This window comes from Misgurnus anguillicaudatus, chromosome 18 (assembly GCF_027580225.2).
Source record: "Misgurnus anguillicaudatus chromosome 18, ASM2758022v2, whole genome shotgun sequence".
Classification (NCBI taxonomy): domain Eukaryota; kingdom Metazoa; phylum Chordata; class Actinopteri; order Cypriniformes; family Cobitidae; genus Misgurnus; species Misgurnus anguillicaudatus.
In genome coordinates, this window is record NC_073354.2 from 27,779,969 (window position 1) to 27,806,217 (window position 26,249).

Consider the following 26,249-nt stretch of genomic DNA (forward strand, 5'->3'; position numbering starts at 1 on the left):
CCTCAATTGCTCCCCGGGCGCTGCAGTGATAGCTGCCCACTGCTCTGGGTGTGTTTGTTCATGACTTGCAGTGCGTGTGTAGCCTGGTCCAACCAGACTCTCGTACATTAATTTCATTTGTACAGAGAGGCTAAATCCGAAACCGCATACTGCCATACTATATAGTAGGCAAAAAGCAGTAGGCGAACGAGTAGTATGTCCGAATCCTCAGTATACGTAAAAGGGTATGCGAGAATTACCGGGATTTTAGACTATTTCTCGCGAGATTCAGAGGCACGTGTACGGTACTTAAGTATCGTCTGAAACCGCCTACTTACTGAAAATGTAGTAGGGGAAACAGAGTAGTATGTCCGAATCCTCAGTATCCATATAATCAGTAGGCAAGAAATCCCCGGATGCCCTACTGAGTCCGCCCAGATTCTGAAGCATGCGTCGGATGGACACTTCTATCCCAGCTTTCCCATGATGCCACGGGAAAGCAAAGCAATCGACCGGAGACCAGCCAATCGGGGGATTTCAATACGTTACACAGGGCTGTTCCTCAGCACCCCGACTTCACGCACAGCTGATTTATAAAAATAAAGCTGTAGAATTGTCAAAGCTGTGTTGAGATGGCAGTAAATGTGTGATTGTTTGTTAGAAAAATACATTTGAATAAAGTTTTTTTTCATATGGTATTCACTTCTATACGTTTTCATTTATTGTGATGGTTTTATTCATTCATTTTTTTTTTGTCATGTTACCTGTTGTTTTAAGTAAATACCAGAGATTGCTTCACTAAAATGTATATAATCATAACAGAGTTTGTATTCAAGCACAGCAATAGATATTAAATTACAATCTGCTTGTTTTACTTATTTTTGTCCACCACAAAATAATGTGTAATATATCTGTAACACTGACAGAGACCGTAGTAGAGTTCTCAAGTTACTGATGCAATCAGGTGTTAGTACACCTGTCCCTCATACACACGCATAAGTTTTCATGCCTGTTATTAGGTTTGTTCGAGTTCATGCACCTCTGCAAGAACCAACAGGTGGATGACATCAAAGTACAGTGAGAGCAATTCCAGAAATCATACGGAGAAGTCTGATTTCGAGTCGCTCTCGCGGTATTGAGATGTCATCCACCTGTTGGTTCTTGTAGTCAAAGGTCGCATGATAATGTCATGTCGGATGCTGTCCATACTAACGCGAATGTACGTACTGTCTTAGGGCACGTTAAGTAGGTACTCAGTGAAATTCAGTACCTACTCAGTAAGTATGCGATTTTGGATTCAGCCAGAGTCTGGCGACGCTCCATTGCAAAGCGTTACTTCCGTTAAGGAGGGTCCTCAGTTGAAGTTTAAATCTATTGGATCTGCCCACAGTCACTGATTCTGCCATAACTAATCGCTAACGTGTGGTCGTGACGTATGTCATGCGGCCGGAAACAACAAGTCCGAATGATCAGACCAACAAAACTTAGCAAACATTGTTCTTGCTCCGGCTTTAACTTCTGTATATTAGGCAGTTTTGCAACAACGGTCCGAATAGCTTTTGTCACGTCTTTCTCTGCTGCCATTACTGAACTACAACTCAAACTGACGCACAACCTCAACGTCATCGTTCTTAGCCAACCCCCCCGTTCGCTGATTGGACCTGCAGATTTTTGCAGGAGAAAACAAAACTCTACAAAGCAGTCCCAGACGTAGTACTGAAGCTAAATGAAAATTAAGCGGAAGCACGTAGGAGGGCGGAGCCAGGCTAGTGGGTGTGTTCACTATTCACTGATTGAGTTAAAGGGACACTCCACTTTTTTTTAAATTAGGCTCATTTTCTAGCTCCCCTAGAGTGAAACATTTGATTTTTACCATTTTGGAATCCATTCGGCCGATCTCCGGGTCTGGTAGTACCACTTTTAGCATAGCATAAAGCATAATACATTGCATAATACATTGAATCTGATTAGACCATTAGCATCGCGCTCAACAATGACCAAAGAGTTTCAATATTTTGACGTTCCATGGCTGCAGCAGGCGCAATGATCGAAAATAGTCCCATTGGTTACTTTCAATAGCAGGGGACTATTTTTGGGCACTGCGTAATATCATTGCGCCTGCTGCAGCCATGGTATGGCAGGAAAGTTCTTGATTAATACGCCGGAATGAGAGTATAGTCCTAGTCATATCGACCTAGAAAATCGTAACTTTTAGTTTAAGTTTTAAATAGGAAAAATATCGAAACTCTTTGGCTATTTTTGAGCGTGATGCTAATGGTCTAATCAGATTCAATGGATTATGCTAAGCTATGCTAAAAGTGGTACCGCCAGACCCGGAGATCAGGTGAATGGATTCCAAAACTGTAAAAATCAAATGTTTGGTGGAGTGAAGTGTCCCTTTAAATGCAGAGGTCATATTCCAAGTATAGACTACAATTCATTGGCAAATACATCATTTTACTTTAAATTTCAATATGCACCTTTTATGTACAAAAGTGTAATTTTTGAAAAGGTACCACCCCAGTGACAACTTTTTTATCTTCTTGTACCTTTTATTTTAAAAGTGTACAAATGTCTTACAATTTGTATTTCATTTCATTATTATCAATTGTTTGGATCTGCTCCAAACTAAGCAGATCAACATTAAAAGCTAAACAACATAAAAGTATAACTTCTCTAAAATGCATGTTTATTATAAGTACACTTGCTAATAATTGTACATAACATTCTTTTATGACATTTTTTTGTATTGTATGGCAAAATTGTAATCTATTTTGTTGCCTGCTGTAATGGTTTAACAATACTAAACATAACAAAAATTATTTGTCTTATTTGTTAAAAGAAAAGACAATTCAGTAAATTTTGTCTCCCTGTCATTCCAATCCCAACCTCCTATGAGGCAATTCAATTTAAATTCATGAATCAAAAGGGAGCCAATTCAAAATTGTGCACAACCATACAGAAGAAAGGTTTACAATCATCCAGTGTACATGTGCATCAACATTATCAGAATATATTACACCACCAAGAAGATCGAGAGCCTTATCTCCATGCTTATTTGAAGGAACACCCAGGGAATTTATAGAGCAATGTTCCCTGCAGGTCTCACAAGCGCTAAAGCCAGAAATAAAAGACTGTACTTCATGTCTCTGGGTGCTGGTGGACAGGTACAACATTCCACATAGCTTTAGAGGGCAGTTTGTCACAGGACTCCGGCACAGACCGAAGGGAAGCTACACTGTGCGTTCAATATAGAGAGCAGCATCACCTCTCTCACTGCAGTGAATACAATTACTGCTTTAAAACTTCAACAGAGTGCAGCTGCAAACACATCAATCACCTGTGGCAAAACATCCTGAGGACCCATTGCACCATTCATAAAACATGTTCAATTGAGACAGAACACTAAAAAAATATTAAACAGTTTTCTATACTCAATTAATTTTTGCTATAAAACATGTACATATACACTCACATAAAGGATTATTAGGAACACCATACTAATACTGTGTTTGACCCCCTTTCGCCTTCAGAACTGCCTTAATTCTACGTGCCATTGATTCAACAAGGTGCCGAAAGCATTCTTTAGAAATGTTGGCACATATTGATAAGATAGCATCTTGCAGTTCATGGAGATTTGTGGGATGCACATCCAGGACACGAAGCCCCCATTCCACCACATCCCAAAGATGCTTTATTGGGTCGAGATCTGGTGACTGTGGGGGCCATTTTAGTACAGTGATCTCATTGTCATGTTCAAGAAACCAATTTGAAATGATTTAAGCTTTGTGACATGGTGCATTATCCTGCTGGAAGTAGCCATCAGAGGATGGGTACATGGTGGTCATAAAAGGATGGACATGGTCAGAAACAATGCTCAGGTAGGCCGTGGCATTTAATTGATGCCCATTTGGCAATAAGGGGCCTAAAGTGTGCCAAGGAAACATCCCCCACACCATTACACCACCACCAGCAGCCTGCACAGTGGTAATAAGGCATGATGGATCCATGTTCTCATTCTGTTTATGCCAAATTCTGACTCTACCATCTGAATGTCTCAACAGATATCGAGACTCATCAGACCAGGCAACATTTCTCCAGTCTTCAACTGTCTAATTTAGGTGAGCTTGTGCAAATTGTAGCCTCTTTTTCCTATTTGTAGTGGAGATGAGTGGTACCTTGGTGGGTCTTCTGCGGTTGTAGCCCATCCACCTCAAGGTTGTGCGTGTTGTGGCTTCACAAATGCTTTGCTGCATACCTCGGTTGTAAGGAGTGGTTATTTCAGTCAAAGTTGCTCTTCTATCAGCTTGAATCAGTCGGCCCATTCTCCTCTGACCTCTAGCATCAACAAGGCATTTTCGGCCACAGAACTTCTAGAAACTCTAGAAATGGTTGTGCGTGAAAATCCCAGTAACTGAGCAGATTGTTAAATACTCAGACCGGACGGTCTGGCACCAACAACCATGCTACGCTCAAAACTGCTTAAATCATCTTTCTTTCCTATTCTGACATTCATTTTGGAGTTCAGGAGATTGTCTTGACCAGGACCACACCCCTAAATGCATTGAAGCAACTGCCATGCGATTGGTTGATTACATAATTGCATTAATGAGAAATTGAACAGGTGTTCCTAATAATCCTTAAGTTGAGTGTACAATCAATGTAGTCTGAGCACACAGTAAAGATCTGGGTTCCACTTCTCCAAGACATCAGTGAAATTAAATGGAGAGCAAATTGAAATTTGCCCTTCGTCTCAGACATTTCTCTTGAGATAAAGATTCAGAAATCTCGCAAATGTCTTCATTAGAGTTTCAGAAGAGATTTAACAATGTCACAAACTGAGGTCAGATTTGGCAAGGATTATTGAAGATTTCAATTTGAGCTCAAACATTTCTCATTAAATTTACCCATATAATAATTTACCTTTACAATCTACTTAAATTTTACAGCTTCATAATTTTAATGTATTTAACCAATAGTATGATTTGCTTTTCTCTTAAAGCAGGGTTCTCAAACTGGCCTGGGAGGGCCGCATAGCTATTTGAACGTTAAAAAAAGAACAATATTTCTGTAAATGTACTGTTTACATCAGTGGTCTCCAACATGGTGCCTGCAGAGTCTGTGAGTTGCCCGCCAAAGGCACATTCTATTAATTGCTTCAATTTTAATATTTATTTATTACATTTTTTATATTAGCTTGGTTTCTTTTATGCATGTTAACATTACGAACAATGATAAAACATATCAACAAGTAAAATAAAATAAAATAAAATCAACAAGTAAAAAAAGTTTTGAGTAGACTATAATAAAAAAGTAGCCATTCAGATTGTTTTATCCATTGTGGTAGCCACTGCTCAAAAAAAGGTTGGAGACACCTGGTTTAAATTCCATTTTTGAACGTATAATAATACTAAAAATATATAATCTGTTTAATATACATTGTTTTAAGTAAATATTTTCTTAACCTTACCTTAAAGTCGCCATGAAAATAAAATGAAAAACTGTAATTTGTTTTGTAATATTAAGGTATTTTTTTACGAATTACTTATCTGTGAGCTTCATTATTTAAAAAAAAAAGATGATCTCATAATCTTTAATCAAAAATACAAACCTCCTCCCCTCCTAAAACGATAGGTGTTTTCGACATCGGCTGCGGCTGGATGTTACCGACTGGCGAGATTAGCCGCGTGTAGGTGGGGAGGAGCTGAAAACGGAGATGTGAAGTCAGACACACTGTGGTTTTCGTAGTTTGCTGCATTTACGTCAGGCATGGCTGATCACGTGGCGTTTGCTTGCTTTATCGCAGTAAACATGATTGTAAGATGTAAACAAAATAAAAAGTGAATTATACTGTTTTGAATGTCCGTGTATGCGCATGAGTGGAACTGAAGAGGCTTCAGCATCTGTTTTTACAAGAATAATGTTCAACATAAGCATATATTATTTAAATACCAATGTAGTGGGGTCTACGTTTTTTATCCATTTTATTTTGATGAACATGACACAATATAACATCGCAACTACATGAAAAGAGCTTTAACAGTTATAAAAATGCAGATTTGTGAGCATTCGTGGAACTGAGGGCGTGAAAATAAACGTGAAATACACGTGATTGTTGTCATGTGGTGAATCCGACCAATCATGAACAGCTGTGTCGTCATGTTAGCCTGTGCAGCTCCTCTTGTCGAACTGCGCTGGCTGACTCACCCTACAGTCACATTAGCTACAAAAGTGAGCGACATCGAGCGACACGCACTCGCTTGATGGGCCTTCCTTGGCTAGTTTCTAAAAGCAGTATCAAAAATCACTTTAGAGATATTGTTAAGTTACAAGAACGGTGTTTTTGGATTTAAAAGTATTTATTTCTCGATAAAAGTAACAAAATATATGAGATAAAATGCCAAACTTATCATATATATATACATAAATACGCATTTTCCGCCATCTTGAATTATTTTCTCGACCACAGACCTACGTCACGCTGCTTCTTCACTCCGATTGGAAGTCGCTTTGTCGCATCGCTCAGCATTTGCATAAAATAGCCTGCTTGTCTATTTTGGCCCCGCCTTGCTCGCCCAGCTGCGAGCTCGTCGCTTGTCGCTGGCAAACGGCCACTCGCATTGAAAATGAATGGTAGCCTGTCGCTCTGTCTCTGTCTCTTGTAGCTAATGTGACTGGGGGGTCAGGCGGCTGATCTTGAATCGCTCTCGCGTTACGTTAAAGCCATATGACACAGTCAGGTGAAGTCGAACACACCTGATCTCTCTTTACTTCCGGTCATATGTTATGGCAGGTGGGAGGGGTCCGGGAGAAGATCGCTGCGATTAGCAATTAACAACACGACCCAACTTCAAGTGATCCGTTCGATGGACAAATTCAAAGGCAGCCTTGCCTTATTCCATTTCAGAATCCGGATTCACTCGGATATACGTCACTACGTGGAAAATAAGGCAATCACTACTTTCGTTTCATGGCGACTTCAGTACACCAACAAATTCAATTCTTGAATACATTTATGAACATTCATTTATGAATACATTAATTTTTTTCTACCAGTAAGTGTTTCCATTTTGATTTATGTTTGATTTTTTTCAGACACAGTATTGATTATGTTCCATCTCTGATATTCGATGGTTTTAATGAATTTGCTATAGTAATATGTAGAAAAATATTAATAACAAGTAAAAAGTGATCCTAAAACTTTTGAATGGGTAGTCAATGTTGGACAGAAAAAATATATAAAACATTTCCATTTTTCCTAACCTGGGCACCTGATGACTCCTTTTCTCCTCCGTAGTTTAATATGTGTTTTATTACATCTACCGCTCTGCCTCCCTATTAGGTGTCTCCATTAGAAACTTTGACTTAACATGAACCCCGCCACAGCTCTTCTTTAAATAACAGCTGAGTAACACGACAAAGTAACAGATCTTCTCTGGATGAACACTCCAAAGCCCCAACCAGATTAACGGATCGCATGGTGACAATGATATGATTGACGCAAGGTGCAGATGAGCAATTTTTAAATCCGATCATTGTGTTATCCTCACCATCACGGAAAGGGCGGCTCATGGTTGCAGAGCAACGTAAGATGCCACGGGAGCGCAATCTCCTCAGTGCTTGGGAAAGTAAGAAACGCCTTGACTTGTCTTTAACACGTTATGTTAGACATGACATGTGAAAGGCACCTTAAAGGTCACGTTCTTTCTGATCCCATTTTTTAAACCCTATTAGTGTGTAATGTTGCTATAATAGCATAAATAATACCTGTAAAATGATAAAGCTCAAAGTTCACTGCCAGGCGATATATTTTCTTTAACAGAATTGTCCTTTCAAAGCCTACAGTGAACGGCCGGTTTGGACTACAGCCCACTACTTCCTGCTTTAATGACATCAGTAAAACAGTTTTTTCACCAAACTCCACCCACAGGATTACGTCAGTCACCAGCTAAACTAACGGCAAGCTAAGCTGCTATCGAATCACAACACACTAAACGAACTACACAATCAGAGCTCGATACATATTTCTGAAGGAGGGACTTCATAGAACAAGAAAGACAGCCCGTTTTTAGGACAGTGAAAACAGCGGTATAGAGATGAGTAAATTGTGTGTAAAATACTGTGTTTTTTTACATGTGAAACATGAACACATGTTATATTGGGCACTGTAAACACAATGTTTCAAAAACACAGAAAGAATGGGACCTTTGAACGTTTAAATAAAAAAACGAACGAATATAAAACAAAGTGCGGGCCAGGCAGATTATGTTATATTTTTGACAGCAGTGATTTGTTTTAAAGAGACAATATGTCTAGTGGTGTTTGATGGCAAATTGAAAGAGCGTGGTCCGATTGCAGTTGTAGTCACTGTCAATAGGAATCAATATGAAAAGACTCACAAATCATGTTCATGGATGACATAATGAAATAAAGTTTTATAACCGCTATAACCAACAAGCAAGGGCGCAAAAGTACTGTTGTAGATGTCACATGCTGATCAGCCTTTGCAATGCCACATAAAGTCAAACACACGTATTGTTTTTTTATAGTATGGCTGCAAAAGCAGAAACCAAGGATACCCGATAAAAGCAAAAAAGGTAAATTAATGCAAAAATACATGTTGGGCAATTTTAGGAGAAACATACTAGGTTTAAGGAGTTTTTGAAAAAAAAGAATTGTTTTTTTTTGTTGAAATGACCTTCACTAACGGTCACAAATCAAATAAACAAATTGACGGTATAGATATATAAACTCCTTTGTATAAAAGGTCAGATTCTTTGCTTTAGCTGAAATGCACATTACTCTAAATGTCAACAAATATAGCTTGTTTTAATGTACTGTATTCTGCTTCAATGTACTTCTAGTTATTTTTCCTAAAGACAGAAAACATATTTTAGAAATTGTCTTTAACCTAAGCCCTCAATGAGTTGCATGACATTTCATCAGCATAAACTGGGGCATTGCTACTCATTCAAAACGAAAATATGTTGCTGCATTACAAAAGTGCCCAAAAATAGCATCTCCGTTGACAGGGAACATGTTGTTATCTTAACATGCACACATCACAGCACGGCCTTGTTAATTCCTCAGGACAGGATTAGCTGTGCGATGTGCACAACACAACAGTTTCTGTGTAGAAACGCAAGGTGTTCGGTGCGGGTAAACGATTGCGGTCGGAGATGTAGTGAACGGTTTGACACTTCTGTCATAGTGAGAATTATCGTATTGAAAGCTTGTTTCTTTTTTTGTGGCACCACATCTGCTGTATCTGCAGCTCTAAATGAAAAAGCATGTGTGTAAATCTCGCCTGAGTAAAGGGCTCGAGATGCTCGCATGTAATTTCATTAGAGTAGATCTTAACAAACCTGCTGTGGATGCGATGAACAATCCTGAAGTATGCAGAGGTTTGATTTTTTTCTTCTCAAGAATTGATTTTTTAAGAATTACAGTTTTGAATCCTGTCAGTGGTGTTTACATGTATAATGTTATAGGAAAACTTTTACATTTACATTTTCGAAAGTGACTTGCAGTGAATTACAAGGAATATATTTGGGATCGTATATGCAATATTCGCAATGCAATGCTCTATCAGGTGAGCCACAATATTATATTTATTGTACTGTCTGCATATATGTTTCAACACTTGTTGCCTACAAATGAAGTATTTTAAAGGGATAGTTCACCCAAAAATAAAAATTATAAAACGGCTCGTTCTGGTTCTTCATTCTGATTGGTTGAAACGCGTTCTAAGCCGTGATAAAATACCCCGGTAAACCCACGGTTCAGACCGCATCACAAGTATCATTGCGCCACTGTTGCTGCGTACTGATTTATGAAAATAAACACCACAGTCTTTAATCATTTTTTTATTTTTCTACCTTTGCACAATTATGGCGATATACAGATAAATGTCAATAAATAAAACATTTCGTCAATAAAGAGAAAACGTTCTCTGAGGTTTTTTTTGTCTTATTGATATTTCCGCTATTATCCACAAGATGGCAATCTTACCCAACTTAAAAACTGAGGCATTCACTCGACACAACAGCGTTGTGGTGGATTTAGCGTGACGTGTGTTTTGATCAGGCTCTGAATCTGATCTCTTACAAAGTTCTTCACAAAAATGGAATTATCTCCGCATTTAGCTGAAAATTTGAGAGGTGATAACTGATAAGACAACAAATGAAGGTAGGATGAAACGTTTTTTGATGTTGTTGGAAAGCGGATGGACTGTTCTTTCATTTGATATTTTATTTTATTATGTTTATTTAAAGAAGATAATTTTTCAACTAAAACTGGGTGGCAACTTAAAAAAACGCTGACGGGGAAAAAGTTAAGAATGCTTCCAAGCATATTTGATCATCACTTCAACAGTTGCACTATATAAATGTTAATGTATAAATTAGATGAATGTTGATTTATAAAATAAACACCAAAGTCTTTGATCATATTTTCATTGTGTCTTTGCTGCGTCTGTGTTGGTTGGGAACTGCGCTTTGTTGCAGCCACACTTGATTCTGAGGAACTACTTTGTTTGGCGGAAGAGTAATATTTATACTAATAAAATTACAACTTATTTGTGTTTTATTTTATAAAACCCCGCTAACGTTATGCATATGAAGTAACCGTTTTATAAACGCAATAAACCCCTCGAAGCGTTGGGTTACCAGTGCATTTTATAACAGCTAAGGGGGTTTACAGTAGGCACTCCGCTTCGCGTCGTGCCTAACAACGCCCCTTAGCTGTTATAAAATGCACTGGTAACCCACTGCTTCTTGGGGTTTATTGCTTTATTCTGTCATCAATTTCTCTAACTCATGTTGTCCTAAACCTGTGTGAATTAATTTTTTCTGATATTTTGATAAATGATGTTAAGCACACAGTTGATTTTAACCACCGACTTTCAAAGTAGGAAAACAAATACGATAGAATTCAGTGGTTACCGTCAACTGTGTGCTTACCATCATTTATCAAAATATTTTCCATATCATTTCTCACAATAATTCCATAATATTTGTTTTTCCTACTATGGAAGTCAATGGTTACAATCAGCTGTGTGCTTATCATCATTTATCAAAAAATATCTTATTTTTTGTTCATTAAAATAAAAAAACTCATACAGGTTTAAAACAACATGAGGGTGAGTAAATGATGACAGAATTTTTATTTGTGAACTATCCCTTTAAGGAATCATGGATGCACTGCAGATGCAAAGGTTGTTCAGCACTGAATGTATCCTTGCTACAATTTTTTTTATCCCAGAATGCACTGTGACAAGTACAGTGAATAAAAAGGTGGTGATGAAGCAAGAAAAAAGTTGATCATAACCAAGGCTTTGAACCAGTTCACGAAACGAAAACCAGAAAAGTTAAAATACTGTTTCTGTTCGGAACGAACCAATTTGGAAAAAATTCTGGCCCTGATCATAACTAAATTAATTATTTTAAAATAAAAAGTAATTTATTTCAATCAATTGCTTAAAGAAAATGTATGTATTGCAGATACGATACAAGATTAACATTTTAAAATTAGAAGAATAAATGATAATATTACTCACATTTTGTATGTGATATGTACTGTATTTGTATGCTTAGAGTATTGTGGTGTTAGCTTAGCAACATGCTAGCAGAATGCATAGCAATGTGAAATTCTAAATTAAATCAATAGAGTGCCACAGAGATGACATATTTTGTAGGCCAACCCGGACCCTGGTGCCCTCGCCAAAAAGCCCATTTTCCTTTTGGATTATTGCAAAAAATAAGCTCTGTGTTTAACCAAAGTTTATCACATTTACATGTTTTGACTAGGATGTCCGTACGTGCCATTTTCGCCGAACACGTTCTGGCCAGGATTTCAGGTGCGTCCTCCAGAAGTCGTTTTGGTCGACCCCATGCGTCATCAAGGTTCTCACATTTCAGTTAAATAGATTATAAAATTAAGATTTATTTGTCTTATGACATACAATCATTGTAGTTTCATTCTTAGCTTGAAATGCAACGGTTGCTTTTTTCCAATAGAACCTGAAATATTAAACCTCGATGACGTATGCGGTCGACCAATGCGACTTCCGGAAAACGCACACGGAATCCTGGCCAGGACGCTTCCGGCGAAAATGGCACGTATGGCCAACAAGATAATCTTCACAGATGAACACAACTTTTATGAGTTTTGAAGTCTAAATGTGTCTACTGGAAATAAAAAGCTAACCTTAGGCAAAAAAGCTAACCTTATGCTGCATTTACACCAACCGCGTTTCAGACGTCAAAATCGCGTCTACCGCTCCTAGTTTGCCCCTTGAACAGTTTGAATGCGTGCGTCAAAGGCAAAATCCGCTTCTTGTGGGAGGGGCAAGTGCTATGCGGTTGTCTGTTTGCAAGATGACTGATGTTGATGACTGTGCATTTATCGTGAGAGTTTGTATTTGGTAACCTTACTATAGGGGGAAAATAAACGGCGTGGATCGATAAACGTCACGTGACTCAAAAGCGAACTTTGTATTACAACTTACCAGGTTGCCCAATGTCCTCACTGACACTCTTCCAAGCGAGGTCCTTTTTATTCCTGTCTCTATAGAAATAAGAACTTCGTATAGCTCCGGGTGACTGCTTAAGGACAATATCAAGCTTTCCTTCATGTTGAATGAGTGACTCCGGGCGGGGCTGCCACCACAGCAGCAAGCAGGCTCCTGATTGGTTAACACTTCGCGAAATTCCGCCAAAGTTAAAAGTTTTCAACTCAGGCGTCAGCCGGCAATCCGCGTCAAACGCAAAATGCACACAAAAAGCGCCATTCGTGCAAACTAGACGCGCGAATGAGGCGGAATCGCGTCTTCCGCGCTGCACCAAATGCCACATCTGCGCCGTGAGACCTCCAGACGCGCGTCAACGCGTCTTCAAATTGACTTAACATTGAAATCACTTGCGCTTCACGCCTCTACAGTGGCTAGTGTAAACGCAGCATTAGGCGAACTACCACGGTCTCTCGACATCAATGTCAACACCAACAAGCTTGTTGCCTGAAAAACATGTTCCCTGATAAGGAAATTCTCTGTGGATGAACCTTTGCTGGAAATTGTGTTATTTTTAAGCTCTTTATGCGTGATGATGGTTAATGTCCCGACAAAGTCTGTAGTAGTCCCATGTAGCAACTTGCTAGCAAGAACTACTCTTTTAAAGACACTTGAAAACTTCAAAAGGTCACAAGTGGGGGTTTTACTGGTGTGCTTTATGTAATAGAATAAAACGTGAACATATTTGAACCCTCAAAAATCCCACTGACTTCGGGATAATGGAACTGAAAGTGCTAAAATGCTAACTCGATTACGGGTTTTGCCTACAAAAATACGTCATCCCTGCGGCACCCTATGAGTCTCTCATGCAGAGTGCTATTTGTGTGGCCAAAATCCGTTCTGTGTATTTTTCTAATCAGACATTTTTAGGTTCTAGGTTTCTGTCTTGAAAAACAGATACAAATAAGGGAATCCCCTTAAAGGGATCTCACTAGATTTAGGAACAGAGCTTTATCAAAACGCCTATAAAAAGACCGAATAAATGTTTGAACGTCCAGAATTCTCATTTACAGGAGTTTCAAGTGTGTCCAACATAAATGACACATTTAAAAATAGACAAAGGTAAAAACACAATAATAATAAAAGCATTTGGACTTGGTATCTTCCTCATATGAACACTTTGAAGATAGTAATCCTCATGGCCTTCCTTTGTGCTGAAATGTCTAATTTGGGCTGAACAAAATGGTGCCACAAGCCACATTATTAAATATGCAAACACCGCTTTGGATTATAAAGAAGTCCTGACCTCAAACCTACTTGAAGGACAATTGAACTGTTTTTTTATCAGCTACTTTGATATCATAAAAATGATGAGCTAAAGCAAATAATGTAATCACTGTTGAATTCAACTCAATATCTTACGAAATATCAATGACCTTGAATAATATTTCAGTCTTAAATGGAAAGGGTTTACTCTTAGTTCCTGTAGTGGAAGTGGGTGAATAGCTCCTGACCTTTGCTGTCACTCATTTTCTATGTGTTGTGGCTTCAGTCACAAAAGCTCATGGGAAAATATACCATACCATCCATCACATGTTATTGTAAAACATCCCACTGTCAGTATGTCACTGAGTTCAAGGTCTTCATTGCAAAATCTATTTCTCCTAACAAATGTATATCCACACTAAACACTATTCCTTTTTGTGTTTTATTATATAAGAATAAAATATTCTCAATTTACAGATTTCTCTTCAATTCTTTTATTTGAAACTAACACACAATTCGTTCACAATAGCCAATCTTGCATAAGTTTCAATTAGGAAAACCTGTGAAACATAGATCATAGATCTGAAGAAATAAAAACCACCAGGCACCAATTTAATGCACAAAGACTGCAGCTATTTTCTATTCATTCATTGCCTTAATCTCATGTTGGTCATGCTTGAACAAAGTATACGATATGCAAATTAAACTCCTTTCCGACTTAGGATGTCCAACACACCGCTTTGAACCATCTCATCCTGATTTTTTCTCCTGACAATGGCAAATTATCCAGCCACAGGCCTAATGGCATGTAACGTATGACGCTTGAAGACATCTGTGATAAGTAGTCCATTGGTAAGACCCCTAATCTCTTCCTCATGACTTTCTTTTGCCTTCTGGCACACAGGCTAATCAATGGCATTCAACATGGCCGCTCTTCAATCTACTAACACCCCATAATCTGTATTTTACAGTGGGAGACAGCAAAAGGTGGCCGGGTCTAGACCTCGCCGCTGTGTACTTGTTTGCTCGAGGAATGGTGATTGAGACGGGATCATGCTTCCCGCGTGCGGTATGTGCATAAGCCGTGACCAGACACAATCATACTTGTGTGGAGAGAATTGCAGAGAGACGGCCTGAATTTCAGGGCACATGCTGTTCCACAGTCTGTGGCCCTAATCGAGCTCGATCAATAGGACTGACGTTGCGGGGAAAGACTGCACCATTGCACACACACACATACTATAAACACACACTTATGGTACACTCACAGCAGACAAACACACATGGGTTGTAAAGGGGGTTTTAGATGTTGGAAACCCTAAATCTTTGGCAAGTATACAACACACTGAGAGACAGGTTCATGACTTTGAACCATGCTGAAAAATACAGTTATGGCCTATAAATAGAGATACCTGTAAGTTTAGTTTGCTTACTCATATGTACTCTTCAATAAGATGTAATACACTGGATTATTGAGGAACGCTGCTGTTTTTATGCTTGCTATCACGATTATATAATATTTGCAGTTCCATGGGGGTGATCTAACGAAATCCAGATATAGAAGGTATCAAGCATCAGATTTTTTTAAAAACCCTTGAAGCCAATTTTTTTTTTGCACATATAAGATTAAGGTTTGAACTTTATAACCATTATTTTTAGAGGATTTAAAAAATATTTCCTATAGAATTATTTACATTTTTTAGATTATCATTATAAAAAATTATCATTACCGCAACATGATATTACATTAAATATATGCATTTACAAACTCATGTTTCGGTAATGAGTTGTCTGGGTACTATGACAAACTAAATTTCAACTTTTATCTGGAGAGAAAAAATAAGAACCGCTTACCTGGTTGCCATCTTGAGTGTCACAGTCAATTATGTCCCTTGTAACAATTTCTTTTAAATGTTAGTGATAGAAAATTTTGTGGAGGATAAAAAAATTGGTCTTGGACACATTTATCTTCCTTATTATTGTCTCTACATTTACCAATGATCAATAAATACCACATGTTTCTTTACTGTAAATGTTTATAGTATAACATGCATTGAAGCTTTTTATTTTTTAGATTTTTTAATTATAAATATTTCCATGTCAAAAAACTCAAATCCAGTCATGGACACGTTGCGTTAATGAAAAGTTTCCCCTTAAATGTGGAAAAACAACTAAATTTGTTTGTATGATGTCATTTGAAATCATGAGCAAAATAGTACGTAAAGAGATGTTTGTATGCTTCTTATTTTGATACTCTTACATTGCATTTACTTTTTTTTATCTAAATGTTTCATGACACCTCATGAGTCTAATTTCGCAAGAATCACCCATGGGCATTTTTATCTTCAAGGTTTGTTTTGATCATTTGCATATTTTTTACATTAAGACTTGTTTAGTTTTGACTGCTTTCATTTTACAATGTTCTGAATTGTATTTTGGTTAATAGATAGATTGCGTAAATATTGTGTAATCATTGTATAAGCTTCATAAAGTATTTCCTGCTCAACCTGTGACTGTATTTCTGTTTACATTTTTATACATTTAACAGCTGAACTGTTGCTCTATGGAAAGAGCTTCTTGAAGATACCTTAATTAACAATAGCATACAGGTAAACAATAATAGGAAATAATACATATAATATAATATATAATATACATATAATAAAGCTATATATATATATATAGTAGATAAATAATAATAAACATACAAATAAAGAATATAGAGAATCATATAAAATGTCAACATAGTGTAATTGTAAAAGAATAAAAGCACTTTGATAAGCACCGATCTGGAAACCCATGAAAATTATAACTAAATTGTGACAACACCAAAAAGCTTTTATGTACACTGAGATCAGGAGGTGAGTGAGTAATCTGACATTGATTTCCCATCCTGTTATTTATCCAACAAGAACAAAGCATTCACCACTCTGCTACAAAGACATGGCAGGAACCATGTCCATCTATAAATAGGTCACTTGGTGAATGGGTCTGAATAAAAATAATCTCCTAACTTATACTGAACAAGCGTGCCGCACAAGCCCTGAAAAGTGAAGTCAAAACGTCTCGATCGCCCCCCAGTGACTGGTCCCAGTATAGGTCATAAACCCCGCCTCCCCATGTTATTCAATGGGACTTGAGACCAACTAAAAAATTTAATTACACTTCAATTATCTTTTTTCCGAAGCTGGTTTCTGTCATTTACTGTAGTTTTTATCACGCTGATGTAAATTCAAATGTTTGTTTTTAAAATAAGTTTGTGTTTAGTTGGTTATTTAATGATATTAAAACGGTGATGTCACATCATGATTGACAGCTGTGATATCGTGTGATATGCGCATTCTGCGAGGGCGGGATCTTGATTTCGTGGCTTTACTTCCTGCTCACTGATGTGCAGGACTGGTCCCGAAATCGCTACTGCGCAGACGCAAGACCCAAGATGTCAGCGCCGTATCATGACACTGGCGGCTTCACTTTTCACCAATGGTATATATACAACCAAACATATTTTATATCAAATGCATGACCAGCCCAGTGTCACGAAATTTCGCTATATAGTAATTTTTTTATTCTTTTTCGTGATATTATCACGAATTTCCGTGTTTTTTCGTGATTGTATAACGAGTTCCTGTTTTCGTGTGATTATCATGTATTGGTCCTATTTTCTTACCATTTTCACTTCAATTTAGGGTTAGATTTACATAAAATGACATCCCTACCCAAACCCAACTCTAACCCTAACGCCAGGCGACATATAAAAAAATAAATCAATAAAAATAGTATACACCAATGTATAAAGGGACATTCTAATGCAAGCACCAAATCTAACCCTAAACCGAAGCGACAACGGTTTAAAAATAGGAAAAAGCAGTTGAGTAACCAATATGTGATAATCACACGAAAACAGGAATTCGTTATACAATCACGAAACAACGCGGAAATTCGTGATAATATCATGAAAAAAAATTACGTGACTATATCACGAAACCTCATGAGATTTGGTAGGCATGACACAGTGCACAATTTTTGAGAAATGCTTTGGAAAAGGGAGTCTGGCCGAGTACCAAAACACACTTGGAGCCAATCAGCAGTAAGGGGCGTGTCTACTAACCGATATCGTTGCCTGGGTTGCGTATCTGTGGGGCATGTCTATCAAAAGAAGGTCCATATTCTATTGGGGTAGGGGCGTGTTTGTTTAGGTGATTTTAAATGTCAACATTAGCTTTCAGAGATCGTGCACCCTGCCTTTAAACATAAGTGATCACTAAGAATTATGCTTACATGCGATAAGCTGCATAAATGTTCCTCAACTTTAGTTTAGCAAAAATAGAAATACAGTACATGAAAACTATACCAGACAGCAGACGACTCCGGATCCATGCCGAAGTCAGCACTCCCACTGATGGGGATCCGGCCCATCATCAAAATCATCAAAAATACAAATTATGTCAATACTTTTACAATTTTTTATATATATATATATTTTCATATAATATTTTCTATTCCTTATATGTTAAGAACTCATTAACCCAATCATGTTCAAGTGTTTGTGATACAATATCACGTAAATCATAAATCCGACAGTATGCCAACCCAACAGAACCACACTGGATCACAGGATACACCTGCACAATGTGATACGCCATGTAAAGTAGCCGTTCATCTTTACTGGCGGGACAAAATCAATTATTTTAGATTGTCCTTCCGGTGAAACTCAAATGCAAAGAAGAGTAAATCACAGGTCCTCTGGTATTCAAGCTAAGAGTTCGAAATCCAGTGGTCAGGGAGCAATTAATCTTTCACACCGGGCTACCCTTGCATTAAGACTGAGGATCTGTGGGCTTTACATCATCTGGGACATCATAAATGGCCAGCTGAAGCTTAAGAGGTGACTATACAATGCCAAACATTATTACCTTTGATCCACACTCCACAAGGACATTCATGATCATAAAATCCTTCAATACAGTCTGTTTATTTTCAATGCTAGAGTGTTATTAAATAGGGAATCCATGCAGAATTGTCGGAAGCCAATCAATAAATGCAAAAAAACCCATTGCTGTGATTTACTATGTAGCACAACAGGAATGCTGTATAGGGTGATTCTCTGCAGGTTGTAATTGTGCTTTTGCACCGTGTATATTTTTGTTTAGAGAGATTCACGAATCTTCCTCCACAAAAGCAAACAGATCTACACGTTTTGATTTCGAAGCTAATTAGTTTCTCTCAGTTGAGGGTTGTGACAGTCTTCACCTAAGGGCATCCAATAAAACCTAGACGGGTGTAAAATCTAAACGTGTTTTTCACACCTGCGAGATGTGTTGAAACGAAGTTCGTTAAATTTCAAAGTTTCTCTTAGCTTGCAAGATTTTGTTCCCAGGGGTCCACAAAATAACAATCAGACTGAACACAACACTGCCGGAAATTAATGACTACTCTATATTATTCTCCCAAAATGCATAAAGAATAAAACAGATTTAAATGCTTTAAAATGAATCATCAAGCAGTCTAAAATATTCCACCACATTGTATGTTTCACACTATAATTATCAGTTCAATGGCAGGTTTTCACGTCTTAAAAAAATCAGTCTTTGGATTTACACAACTATTATTAGCTCTGTGACTGAAGAGATTTAACTATAGGCATTACACTCTAAAAAAATATACTGGGTTGATTTTTACGCATGGTTGGGTTAAATATGGACTTTTTGGACAAAATTTTACCCAACTATGGATTGAAAACAACACAGCATTTTTTAAAGCGTACTATAGAGTAGACAGACAAGCATTTATCTCTGTATGAGACGTTCTGCAATGACAGGAAGCTGATGGACATCTGCTAGATCCCAAACACATTTTCCAAGGTTTATCCAATTTCGCAGGTATTTACTATTTATATTTATTATAACCAGAGCAGTGTGCCACAAAATCAGATATCCAGGTTATGTAAATGCAATACCAAGGTACTGTATATATAGCCATATAAACTTGACATTTCTCCCATCATAATCATAGAATTGAGGCAAACGTTTAAAGATTTTTCACAATTATCCTACAATTGCATTCACGATATCACAGATTTTTCCTTTGTAATGAAAAAGCCCATTGTTGCAGTAGCACTGACCCCAATGACTGCCATTGAAAACAATTAACCCCCCCCCCCCCCTTCTGAGGAGTCACACAGCAATTATGGTAATCCTGCATACAATCACAATCGCTCTGCGCACTTACCCATGGCAAAAAAGGGTATCCCAAGCAGCGTAGAGTTAAACTTCCCATCCGAGATGAAGAAAATCCCAGCTGCCGTCACGTTGGCGATGCAGATGGTGAGGACGCCCAACAGACCCAAGAAGGGCTTCCCCCGCAGGCAGTCCCGCATGGAGCTAGAGATGGTCGCAGCCAGGAGGACCAGAACCAAGCTGACCAAAACCTCGCTCTTGGCCAGCACGCCCGTCTTGTGAAAGTCCCGCCACAGGCTGAAGGATGTGAGAGACTGAATGTGTAGCTCCTGGCTGTCCGTAGCCAGCTGGTGCACCAGCTTACAGAATTCCCTTTCCCAACTCTCGGCAATGATGTCCTGCACGACTGGGCCGAGGTTCCGGAGGTAGTAGGTGATCTGGATGGCGCGGGCGAATTTGACCTGTTGGTCGCGGCTGTTCGCGGACAAGGCCACGCCACCCAGCTGATGGCCGATGAAGGACACTCGACCATCCTGGAGGAGAAACAAGACGGTTTTTCATTACAGAAACGGTTATGGGTGAAATTGAATTTGAGTTGATCGTCAATGTAATCCGACAAGTGTACTTTGCAATCAGGAGAAATCAACTCCTGTCTGAAAATATGTTGAATAAAATAATTGGTACGTTTGGGACATCTGAGGAATATTAAAACTGATTAACAAATGAGCAAAGATTTGTAATATGGCCTGCTGGTAGAAATGGAAATAGAAACCTGTGTTCAAATAGCTTTATGATTAAAATGCATCAACTATGCACCAAACATAAAACAAAATAAATAACATGTTATATTATTTGTTTACATTAGCTAACATGAACTACTGGAACAATATAGTTTTTTAGCATTTAATAATCTTAATGTTAGTTAATGCCCATACAATTGTTTATTGTGCATTAACTAATGTTAACAGAAACAACTTTTGATTTTAAAAATGTATTAGTAAATACTGAAATTAATATGAATAAGATTAACAAATGCTGTAGAAGTATTGTTCACTGTTAGTATGTGTTATCTAATGCATTAACTATAACAAAAACAATCATATTGTAAAGTGTTACCAAAAAATGAATAATGTTCATACTCTTCATTTTGCTCTGTGCATACAGTTCAATAAATGTATTAATATGGCAATGGTTCACTGCTCCATTCGTGCCGTGTAAATTCTATATTAATTGCAAATAATAATAATGTGTGACTTGCAGGGTCAGCACACCAGCTAATGGCCAGCTCTGTAATGTGAACTTTTTTATTTGAATGATTTCAACAAACTTTCCCCATGTATTAAAATGGCCATCCATAACAAAAAGGCTTCAACCAGAGCATGCCAGGCAAAGAAGCAATGTGTACTTAGTGTCTTTCAGCTAAATGTCAGACAGGCAAAACAAGCGAGAACATATTAAACCACAGCATGAAGCTTGCTAAATATGTCAGAACAACCTCCAGAGTTGAACAACATGGAAACAATGCCGAATTAATAAAACAGATTGGTTAATATTGTATTTTTCAGAGAAGGAGGTGCATCAACAAGCTCGATATTTCTGTATCCAGTAAAGAGGTGAAGTGTGTATCACAGATTTACTAAAAGAAGGTTGGAGACTTGAATGCAGCAACAGTCACAAGGTGTTTGGCATAATATGAATGAGCGCTTACTTAATCTTTGAGGCCACAGTGAGCGCCTCATTCGCACACATCTTGTTCTTACTCCCACTGACGTAAGCTTTGGAAAACAATATGATGCCTGGCTTGATGTGCTGTTGTGTTATATTTAGCCTTTGTCTGTATTGCAGCATTTTGATTGTTTGTCTGAAAGGATACATTTATGCATTTGGCGGATGCTTTTATGCAAAGCAACTTACAGTACAAACACATTTTATCAGTATGTGTGTTTCCTAAATCAAACCCATGATTTTTTTCTAACACAATGCTCTACCAGTTGAGCTCCAGGAACACAAGTTGCATGCAAGATCTGTATGGCAGTTTATGAGATTGAACAATTCTGCAACTGACCACACACACACACAATGTACATTCTTTAACATATCTCTGGAGAGTATGACAAAGTACTCGTGCAGTGTGTGTGCGCGCGAACAAATCAGATTCATTTATAATTTATAATGGCAGTCTAATAAATTCAGGAAAGATTTAAGAGTGCAGTATTGAGGAACTATGCAGCTGTTGTGCACAGACTGGTTTGGCACACACAGTATCAGTCTATTCATAATTATAAGGGCTTACTTTAGGCAAGTGTCGCACGATAATGAGATGCTTTTGCAGTTTCATGGTCGCAACGTTGGATGAAGATGCACCACGCGCAAAAGCTCGGTTTTAACGCGCCTACATTATGCAGTCTTTGTAGGCAGCTCACTAGATCTTGAAACACAGCCGCTGCGCTCCAGCACTGTCTATACTAAGACAACATACAGTATGCGCACGAATGCGTCTCTCACCTTTAACGTTGTATTAGGATAGCTCACAGGGACCTTGGCAAAAGTGCTATTGGAAAGAACAGCCAACCGAATGTCTTCAAATATGGTGATGATATCATCCAGCAAGCATCTCTTGTCCCGGTGGCTCAGGACGCAGAGATGCGCGAAAGTGTAATTGAAGCCTTTGTAATTGACGCGCATATCCAGCACTCTCTTGTGCACCCGGAGCACCTGCTCGGCGAGCTCCAGGATGTTTCCCCCGGATCTGTCCAGCAGTATGAGCCTGCCATATCTGCCGGGGGTGTGCAGGTCCGAGTACAGCTTGTGTTTGGACTGATCGACGGGGAAAAGGCTGTTGGCGAGACTCCGCTCGATCTTCGCCAGGCTGTGCGTCGGGGCCACCAGGATCTCCAGGTCGGTTTCGGGTTTAAACCTGCTGAGCACCGTAGACCCGAAGATGATGGTCAGCACCGCGGGGACGGTGAGAAAGAAAACCGGATGCCTGCTCACGAACAAACCCAGCCAGTAGAAAGAAGATTTCAACCCTCTGTGTATCACTTGCCGCAGCATCCTCCTCCAGATCCGGCTTGCAGCAGATGATGCCCCGTCTCTTCCTATGAAGCACATGTGACATGTGGCTCCGTTTTAGTCAATCCGTATGAGAATACTCGAGTCTACACCTGTAAAGTACTGCGGCGATATGCAACAAAACGCTCAGATATTGATCACCATACAGGCTTTTTGGTTTCATCTCGAGCCGTCCATCCCATCCCTCCCCCTTTTAAAGCACTGATCTGCGCATCTCTCGCGTCCTCTGCTGCAACAGCAGCCAACCCCGGTCTGATGTGCATGTGTGCTCAATTCCGACTATTGCACCGCCTGATTTATGGGCTTGATGGTAACCATGTGCTGCTGTGTGGATGCGAGCAGGCACGAGTCGCACGACGTGGAAATTCGGAGAGGGTGGGGGCTCGATTTAAGATCGTGCGCTTCGGAGCCTATCGTGGACTAACCTCTTCAAATAGCGACTCGATTACTAATGAATGAGATTTTGTCATCCTAAAGCTCGTCGGCCGTGATCCACGCGCAAGACCAAGACGCATTCACTAAACGATAAAACGTTTATTTCCAAATATAAAATGCTCGTAACGTTGAATGTCTTTGAGAGTTGGCTGATAAAGTGCCTTGGCATACCTGACTGATTCAAGTGGGAATGTATCGTTACGTCTCAACAAGAAAATTTTTTAAACAAAGTAAAAAAAAAACAATCTCAGCATAAAACATATTTTACTGTATAGGCCTACACACATTGTAAATGTACTTTAAAGTTTCTAACATGATATTGGTCTCCATATTTCCATACTGTATGTCACACTGTCCCTTTATTTGCTAGAGAAAACATTAAAAAATCTGACCAACCTTTAAGTGGACTTATGGGTGGTGGTATAGACATTTATAAAACAAAAATTAAATGAGGCCGTGGATAAGACTCAACTTATACTGAACATATAAAATACCAATTCATGATGTAAAAAAACTTTTCTGGTCTATAAAATCATTGCAAATGTAATTTAGTTTACCTTTCTTTTTTGCATTCTCTGCAAACTGGGACAAAAGTTTCTCTTTATAGATAAATAAGCCACAGCCCTTTATTATCAGTTTTAAAGAGATTTTGCACAGAATGTCAGAAGAAACAAAAATAAAGACTGTACCATCTTTACTGAAAACGATCCTTTGATCTCACAGGTGTTTTGTTATATGTCATGTAATACAGCATATGTAATCAGAGGTTATGCTTGATTCATGATTAAATGGGACATATTATGAAAATCTGACTTTTTTCATGTTTAAGTGCTATATTTGGGTCCTTGGTGCATCTATCAACCTAGAAAATGTGAAAAAGATCAACCCAGTAACTTAGTTTTGGTAAACCATTCTCTGCAAGCATGAGAAAAAAATAGGTCATTAACATTTGTCTCCCCCTGTGATGTCAGAAGGGGATTATACCGCCCCTTAATCTGCACTTTCCAACCACGGCACTGCCATTTAGTGCAGAGATCAGCTCATTTGTATTTTAAAGGACACAACCAAAATGGCGCATTTTTGATCACACCTACAAAGTGGTAATTTTAACTTGTTATAATAAATTATCTGTATGATATTTTGAGCTAAAACCATACATACTCTGGAGACACCAAGGATTTATTTTACATCTTAATATCCTTTTGAGAAACTATAAGGCCCTGTTTACACGTACATGGTTATTTTGAAAAACGGAAACATTTCGCTTCGTTTGCGCCCTTCGTTTACACGCAAACAGAGAACTCACCTCTGAATCCGATTCTTTTTAAAAACTCCGGCCAGAATGGAGATTTGGAAAATATTCAGTTACACGGTTGCATGTAAACTGAGACAAACAGATGTTTAGGCAGCCAACGTCATAGTATGTGCCAGAGCTCACACCTACGGCAAATGTTTGACTTTGTTCAAAAGAGGAACAGGAAGTGATTTGTTGCTGTTTTTTGGATTCTGATTGGCTTACGTGGGCATGAGCTTCTCGTTACCTAGTTTCTTGTTTGGCATGCTCTTGACGGCATATATACATCGGTACGTGTCAATGAAACTTTTCTGAAAACTGACATGTGTGCACAAAGTTATTTTGAAGGTTGAAATGTCCGTTAATGAAAATAGCCGCTCACATGTAAATGTGTTCTAAGAAATAACTCTACACACTCTAAATCCTGCTGGGTTATTTTTAACCCAATGCTGGGTAAATATTAGACAAAACACATGTTGGGTTATAAATAAACCTATGTTGGGTTGTTGTTAACCCAACCATGAGTTAAAACAACCCAGCAGGTAAATTTATTAACCCAACATGTGTTCCATCCGATATTTACCCAGCATTGGGTCAAAAATAACCCAGCAGAATTTGGACTGTAAGGCAACTCTGACTTCAGACTGCTTAAAATTCCCCTTTTACAGCCCAACATGAAATGCAACCTTTAATACAAACAATCCATAAATCTCTTAAACTAAATCATATTCTATAAAATAAACGGAACTAGTAGCATGATAAAAAATATTTATTTTTGAAAAAGCACAAAGCCAAATATGGATATAACCTTTTAAGTCTTTGGGGTGGTTTCCCAGACAGGATTTAGATTTATCCAGAACTAGGCCTTAGCTATGATTTAGGTCATAAAGTTTTTACAAAGGCTTGAACAGGGGACCTTCTTGCTGTGAAGCAACATTGCTCGAGCCACTGTGCCAGCCCACTGATGCACTTAAGTTCAGATGCAAAAGCCTCTAAACACCACCTCAATCAAAAATGAGATGAAAATGATATAATTCGAATGCTCTCTGCACATATCATTCCTTTATCAAAAAATTCACCATAAAATCCACTTAATCCAGTCCTCAAGACATTCAGAAATTCCGTTTTATTGGCAGAATTCAATAAGAGTCTAATAAAAAAATGTTAAAGGTACATTCCACTTTTTTGAAAATATGATCATTTTACAGCTCCCCTAGAGTTAAACATTTGATTTTTAAAGTTTTGGAATACAATCAGCTGATCTCCGGGTCTGGCGCACTTTTAGCATAGCTTAGCATAATTCATTGAATCTGATAAGACCATTAGCATCGCGCTAAAAATTAATCAAGAGTTTTAAGATAAATATTTAACGTGATGCTAATGGTCTAATCAGATTTAATGGATTGTGCTAAGCTATGCTAAAAGTGCTAGCGCCAGACCCGGAGATCAGCTGAATGGATTCCAAAACGGTAAGAATCAAATGTTTAACACTAGGGGAGCTGGAAAATGAACATAT

At 38.3% G+C, this 26,249-nt stretch overlaps 1 protein-coding gene across 1 annotated transcript in view; it reads right to left on the reverse strand.

Moving 5' to 3' along the window:
* The window catches only part of ptchd4 (patched domain containing 4), a 35,853-nt gene extending 12,386 nt beyond the window's left edge, over positions 1-23,467 (reverse strand). Inside the window, exons 1-2 of the mRNA XM_055185365.2 lie at positions 22,438-23,467; positions 19,985-20,465 (exon numbers count right to left, since the gene is read on the reverse strand). Of these exons, the coding sequence (XP_055041340.2) occupies positions 19,985-20,465; positions 22,438-23,043 (1,087 nt within the window). The 5' untranslated portion in view covers positions 23,044-23,467. The remainder of the gene's footprint in view (positions 1-19,984; positions 20,466-22,437) is intronic.
* Positions 23,468-26,249: the final 2,782 nt, after the last annotated feature.